The sequence below is a fragment of the Myripristis murdjan genome, chromosome 11 (assembly GCF_902150065.1).
Source record: "Myripristis murdjan chromosome 11, fMyrMur1.1, whole genome shotgun sequence".
NCBI lineage: Eukaryota > Metazoa > Chordata > Actinopteri > Holocentriformes > Holocentridae > Myripristis > Myripristis murdjan.
The window spans coordinates 21,449,136-21,463,768 of NC_043990.1; the positions used below are offsets into that span (position 1 = coordinate 21,449,136).

The 14,633-nt window shown below is 42.0% G+C and overlaps 1 protein-coding gene across 1 annotated transcript; it reads left to right on the forward strand.

The window, feature by feature from the left end:
- The first annotated feature begins 21 nt into the window (after nucleotides 1–21).
- Nucleotides 22–6,539, forward strand: trappc3 (trafficking protein particle complex subunit 3). Its single transcript, XM_030064146.1, has 5 exons — nucleotides 22–208; nucleotides 1,458–1,555; nucleotides 2,985–3,084; nucleotides 4,602–4,784; nucleotides 5,758–6,539. Exons 1-5 carry the CDS (start codon nucleotides 167–169, stop codon nucleotides 5,875–5,877), a joined length of 543 nt encoding a protein of 180 aa, XP_029920006.1. The 5' UTR covers nucleotides 22–166; the 3' UTR covers nucleotides 5,878–6,539.
- The last annotated feature ends 8,094 nt before the right edge of the window (nucleotides 6,540–14,633 follow it).

Consider the following 14,633-nt stretch of genomic DNA (forward strand, 5'->3'; position numbering starts at 1 on the left):
ATGGTAGACAGGAAGTCTTTTATTCTGGCCTTTTACACAAGTTTGACAGTGAGGAAAACAAGTGCAACAGCACTGACGATTACAGGAACAACTGCTTAGCGAGAAACAAATAAATAAAGGATTAATATCGAGTCTCTACTCCTGTTTGCCTGTAACATAATCCACCATGTCCAGGCAATCCAACCGGACAACAGACAACAAGAAGATGGTAGGCGACTCTGCCAAGATTAGCACTAGCCATCTAGCTAGCAAAATGTTTAGCGTAGGTTTTTTTTTTCCCAACGTAGGCGAATTTTTCATATGTCGAGTGGTCATTTTGGCCTTTTGGTTAAGATTATTACTAAGCATAAATTAGTTTTGGTTAACATTAGTGAAAGGCTGTAGAGACTTCATGTCAGTCAATCAGAAATGTCGTCGCCTTGCTAGGAAAAAAAAAATACTAGCTAGCTAACGTTATGCATTACTTTGCCCTAGCTATCTTTCTCTGTCAGTCACTCCTTTATATTTGTGTCCGACAATTGGAGCTGTAAGAAGGAAAACATTTTACATTTGTTGAAAAAATTAGACTTTGACTGAACAGCGGAAGTGACGTTAAGTAGCTGTGCGTCTCCCTCTTGCTAGCAGGTTTACTTTGAGAAACATTACTGTCAAGTGTGTACTACTGGGTTATAATGTCGTCGACTTTGCGATGTATCTGCATTTTTGCATTGTAAATGGGCTACGTGCGTCCTCGTCTTAAGCAGTTACAATGTCAACAGCAAGGACCTTTTAATTTCCCCCTAATTCACAAGGGGGTACTAATTATTAGGCCAGGACCCATCTCGCCTGCATGCTTTCTGCCTCAGCCTTGATTTGGTGTCTAAGGGCTGCCTCAGTGGGATTTACTTGGAAATGGAGGAAAAATGGGTCACAGTGTTTTTCCTCAGGCTGTCGAGTAGCTGGTCATTGTTAGATTAAAAGCATGCCAGCCTTGTTTAACTGGATGCTTCTGTTCAAAACATACTCTGTGGATGTTGACCTTTCATGACCATTTAGTATTTGGTTATTTCAACAGTTTCCCCACGGGGAGCAATATAGTATTTCTGATTCTGATTTTGCTGTTAGTATGTATGTTTGCACTGATTGCACATTATATAAAAACTGCTTACTGACCACACAGCCACTTTGAAGTCATAACTCCATACATATACTCCAGAGATAACCAAGACTGTGACCCATGCACACACGATATGCAGTTACACATAATGCCTTACTTCCCATTCAGTGCCTATTTATCCTGTTTACTTTATATTTGATATTTCTGTAATTTATGTTTATATTTTTATTACATTCAGTTCCTCCTATCTAGCATACTACTCCCACTGAATCTTGTATATGTTGTTACCTCCCTCCAGTTTGATTAATGTAAGTGCTCACATTATAAGTGAATGTTGATGTTTTGTTGCTGTCTTCTGCAGAACTCTGAGCTGTTCACACTCACCTACGGGGCGCTGGTCACCCAGCTTTGTAAAGACTACGAGAACGACGAGGAAGTCAATAAACAGCTGGACAAGATGTGAGTGTCCCCAAACATTGTCATCAGTTACTTTTGCATTCAGCTGTATTTTTTATTTATTTTATTTATTTTTTTTAACAACCAATTCTGCAAAAAATGAATACCAGGTGTGCTTAAACTGGCTGGGCTGAAGCATATAATTGGGCTTCCTGAATTATGTAAGTGAGTGCATCCACAAGAAGATAAATCTTTCCAGTACGTCATTTTTATGACATTACAGTTTTATTCATCACACAATTTGCTTTATGTTTAATTCATCACATATTTTCCTGTATCACAATATTGCCATTTCCCATCAGTTGGTCTAATTTTATACATTATTTTCATAAAAATAGTTGGATGTAAATCCAGTGATAGGCAACTCAGAGCTCTGACATTACATGACAGCAGTGGTGTGTGTGTTCTTCTGTTGTATGTCAGTATGCAGTCTATTGTTCTGCTCTCCGTCTATTAGATTGACGATTCTGTATCCTCTCTGTGTGTGTGAGAGAGAGAGAGAGAGATGTTGTGTGTTTGTAGTTTGTAAGGTGAGTACATACACTGTTTCAGGCATGAATAAACTTCTAAACCTATATTAAACTTCTGAAATGTTTGTTCTGCGGCCTTACACTTAGAATTGTTCGATTCCAGACTTAGCTGACAGATTAGAGGGTGTATTTGTGGTCTATTGGGTGTCTCACATTACCCCCGCCCCTCACACACACAAACTACTCTGACACATTTCTGCTGCTTTCTGTTCATGTGATCTCTAGACACAGCCTGAGGCAGAGGGATAAAATAGACAGGTGTTAATCATCTCTCACATCTCATTGTCAGTGGTCTTTTTCTTATCATTCTTCTCCTTTCATTAGTTTTTCAAGGAAAGAACATTGATATGTGCTTTGGGGAGAGGAAATATTTGCGAGGTCACACCAGGAAAAGTGGTCACACAAATTAAGATTAAGCTCTGAAGTAACAATCATCCGATCATGCTCGATAGCGCTCCTGGATTGGCTGCGCTTCACTTTTCTGGTTTCGCAGTGGCACTTTACCCTTTTTTCCGTAAGCTTTCTCTGAGCTAAGTAATTCTGTGAGACAAGGCTAGTCTTACCTGGCCTTTGAAGGCAGTGGGTCTGCAGCGCCCACTCTGCCAGTTTCTACCCTGCCGGTCCGAGGCAGACCATGCTAGGATCAGGATGCATCACTTGGCTTCAAACTCGATAGTTAAGATAAGTAACCCCGACCGCCTAATCAGAATTACTTTCCTTTGCCAAGTGCACAAAGCAGGAATGTCTTGTAACATTTGGAACTGTCTTCTATCTCTCTACAGTGCTGCCTAACCTATTTCCCTCTCTGCTTTCTGTGTAGGGCTTTGTCCATTTTTTCCGAGTCTCTTTCCAGAATGTTAACGAGGGGGATGACTTTATCTCTCTCCGTCTTTCTTTCACAGGGGTTATAACATCGGAGTGCGTCTGATCGAGGACTTCCTGGCACGCTCCAGCGTCGGCAGGTGTCAGGATTTCCGAGAAACGGCCGATGTCATTGCTAAGGTAACGTGGAGGTTCCAGGCCAATCAGAGCGTGACCATGGACGTCTACCAAGATGAAGGGAGGAAGAGGGAGAAAGAGGGGAGGGCAAAAAAGACAGACTGAGGAGAGAGATCTTTTTGGTACAGGCTCGAGACGGAGGCAGAGAGGGGACAGGCAGTGGTGGGACAACCTGTGGTAAGACTGTGACTCCGTAAATGAGAAAGGACCAGGGTGGAAGACTTCAACTTGAGTTTTCACTGCCGGTTTGCAGCACTGCATCATTTCTGCGCTTCATGGCAAGATCCCATTCCCTTTTTCTTGGAGTCTTAGTTACCTTGATGGTCAGAAGGTGAGGTTCACTTACACGTGGACTAAAAAGAGAAGCGCCCCTCTTTTGCTCCACTGTCCATGTTCCACTTTTTCTGAACTCTCCAACAGCTGTGCTCTTCATGAAAAGCCACAGTAGTCCTGTCATTCTTTTAATCATCTGGCCATATCGCGGTTTTAATGAGACACTCAGTTGTGAACCCCTTGCCAGTCCTTTGCCTGCCTCTTTTCCACTTTCCTTTCATTCCTGCCCTGAGGATCGCAGGTGTGTGACTGTTTTAGCACTTCCTTGTCTTGTTTCATAAAAGTCAGACAGCCATTTTAACTAAAAGACAGAGGCAGATGCAGGCGGAAAGGCCGCTCTGAGGCTAGACTAATAGCATTCAGCACTCCAGCTGTTCTCAAGGTGCTTCTGCTCACTAGCAGAGTCATTCCACAGATGTAACCTCACACTAGCGGAGGGAACTGGCTCTTGGTCAAAAGGAGAGGGGTCTTGTCTGTAAATGGAGTCCTACAATGGGACAGTGGTTTGGAAGGTGCAGTGATAGCCCAGCCTGTGCGTATTGTGTGACCCCCCCTTAGCTAAACTCTGAAACCACCTCAATCATTCCGCAGTTGAACATGTGTGAAGAGGTCTGTTGTCTTTTCTACAGTATTACACTGTGAATAGTGTTGCGTTAGGAGATGTGGCCTCAGAGCATAGACCAACAAGGTTCTCATGGTCGAGGCATGGAATTTGTAAAGTCTGTTCCGGGCAGGGAATGTCACGAAATTTAATATGTTCTTGGGACAGGTCATGGAATATCATGGGATTTTGTCAGCCTCGATTTAGGGTTAGGGTAAGGAACAGAAGCTGGTTATTCAACTATTAACATTTATTTTGCATTATGTACATTTCCCTGAATAAAACAAGCTAATAATCTCTAATAACACATCTCAATCTGAGGTGTGTTTAAAAATTTTGGGCAAGGAAAAAAAAACCTCACGTTACATATGTATAGGTCTTGGAAGTTCAACAATTTAGTGATGGAAAACTAAACTATGAACCAGTTTCTGTCTTGCACTGTTGACTGTGGAGGTTTTAGTATATGACCAGATTGGGGCACTTGAGGTAATGAAATGTACAAGGGACCACTGCTATTTTGCAGAATGCTGGAATTCACTCTTTTAAGTCAAGTAATCACCAGTTTTACCATGTTCTGTTCTGGTAGGTTGCATTCAAGATGTACTTGGGCATCACCCCCAGTGTGACCAACTGGAGCCCAGCAGGAGATGAATTCTCCCTCATCCTGGAGAACAACCCCCTGGTAGACTTTGTGGAGCTGCCAGACAACCACAGCACACTGATCTACTCCAACCTGCTGTGCGGTGTCCTCAGAGGAGCACTGGAGATGGTAAGGTCAATGCAACAGGTTTGGACTTTGTGATACATCGATATTATAATCAATAACCTGGTATGAGTCCAGATACCTTGGATTTTGAATATTGTAATTATAATATGACATAAGTGTTGTCTTTTCCTGGGTTTAAAGGCTGTATTATAGGGAATAAAGGGATGCAATTTCCTGAACTTAGTAGTCTGTTGTAGCTGTTCTGTTATTTGCCTCTACCTGCTTGGTCACCATATCCACATTACTAATGACTGTTGGCAAAAATCTCATCTTTGTAAATATCAAATATCAAATATATGAAAGCACCAGTAGTCATCCTTACAATACTGAGATCAAGGTATTCAGTCAAAGATATTATGACATTTTTGCCTACACCACCCAGCCCTATAATACATATTTACATGGTTTGACTGTATATGAAGAGTTTCATTCCCAAACATTAGATAACATGTATATAAACCAAAGGTTCAGTTTCCCTAAGTTTGTGTTTATAATAGATATAAACAGGTCTGCACAGTCAATGCACATTGTCTTACTGCTAATGTTTCTTACTCTTCTTAAAAATGTTCTATAACTTAATTTTGTTTTGTTTTTTGCCATCAGTTATTTTGTAATCAATGTTTTTATGTTAGAATGAAGCTCTTTAGTATTTTAATGAGAATACACAACTTTATTTATGTAGTGCTTCTCAAAACAACCAATACAAAGTGCATTTAAAATCAGATTAGTTAAGTAGTTCAATACAAATACAAGAGAAAGGAAACAGACAAATTAGAATAAAATTTCGAAGAAAAAATAGCAACAGCAAAATCATAATAGGGATAAAACTGGCACAGAATTGAACAATATAAAAATGTGTCCCTGCTTCGAGAAGCGTTTTAAAAGATGACACAGACCCTGTGTCTCACAGCAGATGATGTCCCTTTACTGTGTTCTGCTGTCCTGGTCCATTAAAGTAATTATGAATCTGCCTCAGGTCCAGATGGCAGTGGACGTGAGGTTTGCCCAGGACACTCTGAGAGGGGACAACGTGACAGAAATACGCATGAAGTTCATCAAGAGGATCGAAGAGAACCTGCCTGCTGGAGATGAGTGATAAAGAGATGGAAATACATGTTTCAACCCCTCCCTCTATCTTTGTTTCATTCAGTGGGATGGAGGAACGGAAGGAATATTCACACTTACAGACTGAAAGAATGAAAGGAGAGTACTCAAGAAATCAGTGTGAGTGGTGCACCTCAATAGCCCGAAAATATCTTTTAATTTCTTATAACCTTGATGTTGTTTGTGTCAGTCTGAATGTCTTGGTATTAAAGGAGGATACTTGGTTGGGATCCCTCCTCCTTGGGTTTCTTTTTGAAAACCTGGGTTCTAAGGAGAGGATGCAAAGATTTTAATTCAGCCAAGAAGAAAGAAAAATGGTATTCTATTAGAAAAACACCCCATGAAATGTAAATGGCTGTGCAACCTTGAATCTCTCCTGGATACAAAAAAAAAGAAAAGTCCTTAGCACTAACTCTCGAGAGCCATTTTGGGTCTCTCTCTCACTGGAAAAGTTCATGTTAAGTCTGTACTTAAGGGGTAGCAGTCATTGTGGAGACAAAGGAAAACGCCTTGGACCATTTATCTGTCACTATCCCATATGGAAAGTGAATGTCTCCCCAATTGATGTCATATGACTTGAAAGAATGGTGCGTCATTTTCTTTGTCTAATGTCTTTCTTGTGCAAGGCTGGAAACCCTTACACTTTTTTTTTTTTTTTTTTTTTTTACAAAATCATAATCTTTGTTGCTGCAAACTGAGCAGCGTATTAATTTAAGTGGATATGTCATTAAATAAATCTGACATTTGATATTAAGCCGTGGCTTTCCCAGTGTAGTATGTAAGTGTGTTTGCAGTTGTGAGGGTGGAGGGAGGTGACACTTCATAACATACCGGTGAGGAGACCTGGAACAGGTTAGCTAGTCACACACATCCTATACACACACGCACACACTCTGTCCGCTGGACCTCCACCTTGTCAATTCTTGGGAGTGTTATTCCTTCAGAGTACCACAGCAGCCCTACAAGGTCAAACAACAACAGACCTAATGCCTGTCATATGTTTGTTCAGGGTACATGTAAGCAATCTGTGCTTGAACGTGTGTGTGTGTGTGTGTGTGTGTGTGTGTGTGTGTGTGTGTGTGTGTGTGTGTGTGTGTGTGTGTGTGTGTGAGTGTGTGTGTGTGTGTGTATATAGATGGAAGGGCAGCCTGACATTAAAAATCTCACCAGTGCTCGGTTCTGGCTGTAACACCTGTGAATGGCTTTACATCATGCAGAAGTCACGAACACAACTTCCTAGTCAGACGCACTGCGCACCTCGTCAATCACAGAACACAGAAGCGGCCATTCACATACACGCACGCACACACACATATGCAGGCATGCACACAAAACATCCCTAGTCCCCCTTTAGAAGCACAAAGAATTTGGTCTGGATACCATGAGAACATTGGCCATGTTTTTCTCATTCTCCTCAGTGCTTTAATGAGTAACTGTACAATATATCAGAACCAAATTCACAAATCTACTTAGAGGCTGACATTGTTAGATAAAGATTTCCTTTTGGAGAAATCTGCCTTTTATTAGTCACTGGAAACTTGCACACACACGCACATATGCACGCATATATATATTTTTCTGTTACAGTTTTCAAGTATCTTAAGTGAATTCTCGAAACAACCACCAGAGGTTGCTGTGTGCATGACAGTTTGTAGTTGCAGGCAACTTTGTTCACCTCCTACTGAATTAGTACACAGCTGAGGTCATGTACCTGTAGGTTGCTGGCCAAAAATTGGTACTGTGGTAGACATGCATTCTCCTCTATGTGGGTGTATAGGCTGGAAATGCCAGAAAACATAAATGAAAAGGCCCAGTTTCAGATGAGCTTTCGCGATTTGGCTTGAGATTAAACGACCAATGACAACATGCGGACTTTGTTCTTTAAAATCCCGGGGAAGATGTATGAGGGTGGGGTTTTATTCGCCCGTGTTAAGTTTTTGCCCACTCACCCATCTGAAGCAGAGCTCATTTAAAAGGATAAACAGTTGGAAAGTGGATGCTCGGTGAGGGCTGTCAGCATGCAAAAAGCCCCACGGCCCATAAAGAGAGCTCTCAACGCATATCTATGCATTCTGTAGGTCCGTGATGTGGATATTGGACGGGAAGCGAGGAGGAAATGGTTTTTGTGCAGACACTCAATGTAAATTACTTGGCTGAATTAGAGCCCCTGTATCTGGGGGGACGGACAGCTGGGATTGTGTACTGCAAAAACCTGTATCACTCTGCCATATGCTCCCTAGGAATTTAACCTGACACACACACACACAGGCACACATATGCATAAATTTCTGCCCTCCTCCCAACCAGTGATGGTGAATGTATTACCACCACTATACTCACATGTGGGTGTTTATATTCATTATAAGCACCTTGTCCAAATACACAAGTAGGCCATTTTCTGTTTCTAGCCTTCGTATTATATATACCAACATATATCTCTTGAGTGTTCTGTGTTGATTGTTTTCACAGTTGAAGAAGTAGGCATGAAGACTATAAACTAACCAGCACTCACTTATGACTTCACTCCTCATATCCCCAGGCCCGTGCACCAAGGACTGCTACTCCTTTTGCACGCGCCGCTGTCGCAGGAAGAGAAAATGAGCAGAAAAAGGCTCCTAAGACTCTCCCTGAGCCATGAGGAATTGGTTCTAAGAGACTATTTTTGTCTATAGTCTTTCCCCCTCCTCTCTGTCTCTCCTCTCACGTGGTTGTTTTAACACACAAACACAGAGGAGGACATTTCCCATCGCTCATTTCTTCGGGCGCACAATTTGCTCGGCGCCTGCCCTCGGCGCGCACACCGTTTTCTTGCAGCTCCTGATATTTTTCAGGAAACTTTATTAGGACAGCCCTGGCAAACAAGTAGCAAATGTTACGGACCTGAGACGACGTGCACCGATCTGCTTTAAGCCGGCTAAACGCTTCCATGTGGCCGTTATGGGAAACAAATGGAGAAAGGCACGCTGTGACAGTAAAGCCTAGCGCACAGCCTGATATTGACCTGCACTTATTGAATACTGCATTCCCCCTTCTTCTAACCTCCACTCCATTTATTCCTACACCAATCCACCGCTTCTCGTACAGTTTGTCTTCTTTATTTCCTCAATCCCGGTCGTTTCATCCATTGCATTCCTCTCTCCTTCCCTCTCTTTTATGTTTTGCTGATGAGTGTAAGAGAAGGGCCAGAAGTCTCTGAATCAGAGAAAGGATGTTGTGTGAAAGTCTGCCTTTCGGGAATGCCCCGTCTCCTGGGGTATACATGCACAGTCTCTCAGGTGAGCAAAGTGCTGACCAAAGATTCAATCTTCCAGATTTTTCCGGAGTGTGTGTTTTGTGTCTGGTCAGTGGAATGGGAGAGATGACAGGAGGATGGACAGCACTCCTTAAATTTCAGGGATGAATAGAACGCAATGAGTCAGTGGACGATTTGTTTATGGTTAAAAAAAAAAAAAAAAAAAAAAAAAGTCCCAGACAGGCTGAATAATGGACCCGGGCAGTAAGGTGGTGGGAAGAGGTGGTTGATTTAATGAGCGTGTCTCCACTGTGCACCTGAAAAGATGCTCATAGATGTCACAGAGTCCTTTCTGGTGCATTCTGGGAGCTTATGCAATACACAGACCCCACACTTGTTTACCAACTGAGGAATGTGTTGTTTTAATGACTGAGAGCAGCATTCTCTTTCAGACTGATGTGAATAGGGCCCTCGCAGTAAATACATTTGGATGTGGTTTGGTCGGAGAGGTAATTTTGAGTTAATTTGGCATTCAGTTGCAGCATGTACCCACTAAAGCCTGCTTCTCCATCTGCAAGCCATTTGCAATATGAATCATCACCCACTTCCAGACAAACCGTTGAGCACTTCCTTTCAATCTAATAACTCATACCTTGCTCTATCATTTAGCATGCACAGTGCATTAAAGAGAGAGTGAGAGTTTTTAAGCTGTCTCGAGCTTTTGTTTGAGTCATCAGAAGTGATGGCGAAATGAGAAACAGAAAGCTAGTAAAATGCGCACACTTTTCAAAAGCTCAAAAATGTCAAAAAATCATGGACCCAACCCAGCAAAACTATACAATAAAGTCCTTTGTAATGTTCTGGATCACCAGTGAGTCTTGTTTTAACTCAAAAAACATATTTTCAGAGGGAAGACATGACAGGTTGAAGTCAGTCCAAAGCCGGGTCACTTTTTTGTATCAGAAGTGACCTGGCCAGTTCCATCCATCCGAGGCTTTAGGCCTGAGCCCTGGCCGAAGCCGAGACATTTGATGCCTTGTTTTTAGTTTTTTCCTCCTTGCCTTTCTTCCAGGCTTTTTGGATGGGAGCTGCTAAGCTGCCCTCCCTCTGCTTCCAATTTCCCCCTGCTCTTTTGTTCTTCCTCTTTCTACAGGATCTGATGAAGAGGGTTTTTTTTCCCTCTGTAGACATTCTTGATGATAAAGGTTTTACCCATTCCAAATCCTCTTTATCTTTGTGCCTCTCTTTCCCACAATACTCTCAACTTTTGTCTTGTCCTCTCTGTCTATTTACCCCTCTCCCTTCTTTCCTTCCCTTTTTCCTGACCCCTCAGTGTCTTGAGGTGCAGTTTATGTAACAGAAGCAGAACTTTCCAGCTTGGAACGGCTCGCTTGAAGATGAAGCGAGGAGAATGAGAAGGAGAGAGAGGGAGGGGGAGGGAAAAAAAAAAAAGTGTCATGTTTAATTTCACACCGGTCGGCCCTGAGGGCAAACGGCGCCTCACCTTAGACTTCATTATTCCACGGCCTTTCCCATCAAATGCACATATGTAAGCATATATTTGTATCAATCTCCCAAGCAGTAACGAATATGCTAATTCCTACTGAAAAGCAGGAATGCGAGAGTCCTGGTTTGCCCTGGACTAAAATCAAACCAGGCTTCCCTCCCAGAGCACAGGGCTGCCTAGAGGCTGCACACCAGCTGCACTGGACGGGATATCACCGCTCACCACTGCCAAGCATGAGCCAACTTTGTGTGTGTGTGTGTGTGTGTGTGTATAGTGTAAGTGCATGTGAGTAAATGCAGATCTGAGTGAGAAAACACACACACCACACACAGATTAAAGTGAAGTACTCCTAATGACACATGTCTCACAAGCAGGCTATCTATCTAACTTTAGAGCATGATATCTGAGCTAATAGTACAGCATAAATCTAGACACCAGCTCTAAAGCTTTATGTCTTCAGCAAGTCATTTGTTATCCACCCATTTCAAGTGCCTCTCTCGCACCTCTCACACCAGTCAGCGTGATCGTAAGGGGGTCTGGATGTCCTATTATGCAGGCTAGACATTTCAGGTCTGTGAGTATGACTTTCCATATAAAACACCTCAAGCTGTCACACTGGAAAATGAGACAGAGACTGACTGGAATCTGAAGGGTGGACTGGGAATCGTGACAACTCCCCAGTGTGGGACATACACGACGGGGCATTGCTGGATGTGTTTCCATGCAACTGTCAAGGGAATTTAATGCAAACTTTTGAAATGCTGCAAAAAAGTAGGCACATTTCCATTTGTTAGGCTCAAGTATATAAATAGGTTTTTTTCTGAATGCCAAAAAACACATATATGTGAAAAATGTCAAAGTAATAAATACATGAATTTACTTGTAACTGGAAAGTTGTTATTGACAGTGCCAACAAACATTAGTAATATTTTGTTCTGTCATTTAAAGATGAATACAACAAAATATATAGTGACATATGTGAGATCTCATGGAGGCCTGATATTTTGCATATTTTTATCTTTCAAAGTCATTTTTGAACTGATGGGTAGTAAAACTGAGACATTTGGCAGATAACACCAAGCTTATTTATATTTTTACACCAGATGGTATTTCTATTGCCATTTGAAATGTAATTTCTCACCCCTAAAATCCGGCAGACTTTTTTTGAGATATTTGGGGAATTTAAGCAAATTTTGCTGTGTCCAATTTGGATTCTCTAACTCCAATCATTTACAAAAATACACACAGATGGAAAACTAGAAAGTGATGGTATAACTCCTCCATTTCTGCCACGTCTATCTTTTCATAATGAGGCTGAACAATTGTTCACATTGTCACTCCAGCTATTATTTTCATCATTAATAGTGCTTTTTTCCATGCCACTTTTCCTTCAGTATGTAGTACAGCATGTCTGCCCAACTGTAAAGTCTTCAAAGTCTTTCTGCTGTTGCCAGAAGGCCTCTTGTTCACCTGCAGGGCAGAGATACAAAGGCTTTGGGGTGATGACAGTTTTGTAAAGTGGGTCATACTTGTCAGTCAGGCCAATGTGCACAAAGTGTGCCTCTTCATTGACCCATAATGTCAATTAGACACAGTAGATTCAAAGCTGCCAGTGAAAGTTCAGTGCAACAGATGGGACTTTTTTAACCATTTTATTACCATTTCTATAAGTACAGTGCTTACAGGTGTATGAAGGTCAAGAGGGGCAGTCTTAGGTAACACAAGGCTATGATAGAGAAGAAAAAGCATGGCCTGTTAGTAGCCCATTAGCACGAAAGAGAATGCTTCAGCTGTACCTCACTCTGCCTAGAGGATGACTGTGTGTGTGTGTGAAAGAGAGGACATGTTCATGAGCATGTGTGTTTACTGTGCGCTTCAAGTGCGTTGACAACCAAAAAAAAAAAAAAAAAAAAAAAATGCATATGCATGTTTGGGATGCATTGTGGGAGCGTATAATCAAGGGCTATTACGCACGCCAAGCATATGTGTAGCTGCATTTTCAAGTCTCTTTTTGCCTTTTCCATTTCCTCGCTCGTGTCATTCCGTGGTGTGTTATAAAGTGAGCGTAGTGCCAAACGTCCTGCTTAATTTTTACGGCTGTGCACATAAGAGCGGAGCGTGATGTTTGTGTCCGCGTGCATATGTACTTTACAGGATTTGTCCTACACGTGTGCAACTGCTTCACGTATGTGCCTCCACCGCTCCCATTCAAAGCGGAGGTGCTGAAAGCGCTCTCCATGGGCCTCATAATGCACAAACCTTTTTCCAATTAGCCGGCCCGGTTGGACTCCCTGGTGCTCAGATCCAAATCTGACCCAGACGTAACACCCACTGGGTCCTATTCTGCAGGGAGACAGGAGGAGAGAGAGAGAGAGAGAGAGAGAAAGAGAGAGAGATGAGGCAAAACCTGTGTGGCATTTAGTTGGATGGCGTCCGGGTCTCTCTCACTGCAGGTCACTGTGTCTGGCCCTCTCACTGTCGTCACTCACAGAAATACTCGGCTGTATTAGCCAGTGAGAGGACAATCATATGGTTCCAGTAAGGATTAATAAACCAGACAGATTCTGCACTCTGTGGCCATGTTACAACCACAAATGCGTGCACGGACATACACACGCACTCGCAACTCCTCTCGTTTCTCTCCACATGGACTGGGCCAGAAGCATGTCTCTTGTCAACAGAGGGGTCTCTTGTTTTCAGCATACAGCGAGTTGCTGATTGTCACCAAGTGGGAATCTCTTGGTGTTTGTTAGTCTTTTCAGCTACCATCACTTGAGCATGCAATGGGCTATGTTTCCTGGTAACGAGCATCCAGTTTTGTTAATATGTAGTGGGTCCATTTTGTTATTTTCCTATTGCCTCTACATTCTTGAACCTAATTTTCAAAGTGTTTCTTTGATTCAGAAATTTACCCATACTCATTTTAACCAAAATTTTATTCATCCAAACCAAAGGGAAAATGAAACCAAATCGCAGAAAACAATCTGTTTTATTTCGCATTTAGTATGCAGCGTGCACCCCGCAGATATTGTTGGTGGACATAAAAGTCAATGGAGCTGAGCAAATGGGACCTGGATGCTGTCAGAGCAGTGCTTTGGAAGGCAAAAAGTGTGAAATAAAATCTGAGGCGACATCCAACCTTCAAATTCACATATTTTCCCCCCCTTTTCTCTTCCCTCTCTTTTATGCTTTTCTGTTTTATCTGTTTCTCAGCATGTGAACAAAGTCAAGAAGATGACGGAATGAGAAACAAAGACGACAATGATGAAAACCACATTTAATTTTTTTTTTTTTTTTTTTTTTGCTATACTGATCAGTTCATTATGGCGTTGTCCGCACTGGGCACGAAACCCAATTATTCCACAACAGTTCAATAACAATTCATAGTTTTACTCTTTTTTTTTGTACCGAACTACATGATGATCCTCAAACACATGGCACAGAAACTGTTGTAACTTGAGCAATGTAACTTATGAAAAGAAAACATTTTCCAAACTCTAAAATTAATTTCACAACAACTGCAAGGCAAAGAATAAAAGGATCCTAGGCAGTAGCAGTAAAGTGATATTGCTGATGTTGCCGTATTTCATGGAAATTAATTACACAGACAGTGGAATACTCAGCTGTGATTGGGCAGTTGTTTATCAATAATGGCAACTAATCTGTATAATTGACTTTTGCCTCAATTTGTTACATGGCTGTGCCTAATCCTGCAGTTAATCTCTTGGGTTTACAAGTAATAAATCCATTTTGACTCTTCGTGTTAATGTATTACTTAGGTTGGTAAGTTGCTGTGTAATATGTGTGATTATACACAGCCAGTCAATCACATCTGCTGCTTTGCATCAGGGTCCTGATCCACTGCATTTTCCCCTTTGAAATGTGCTGGAACTAGAATTCATTTTAATGTTTGGACCCAATTTGTCACCTGAGACCACATGGCCAACCAGCTCGATGGCGACACCTCTGCCATGAATGGCTGATCCGCTAGGGTGGACCCCGTTATGGA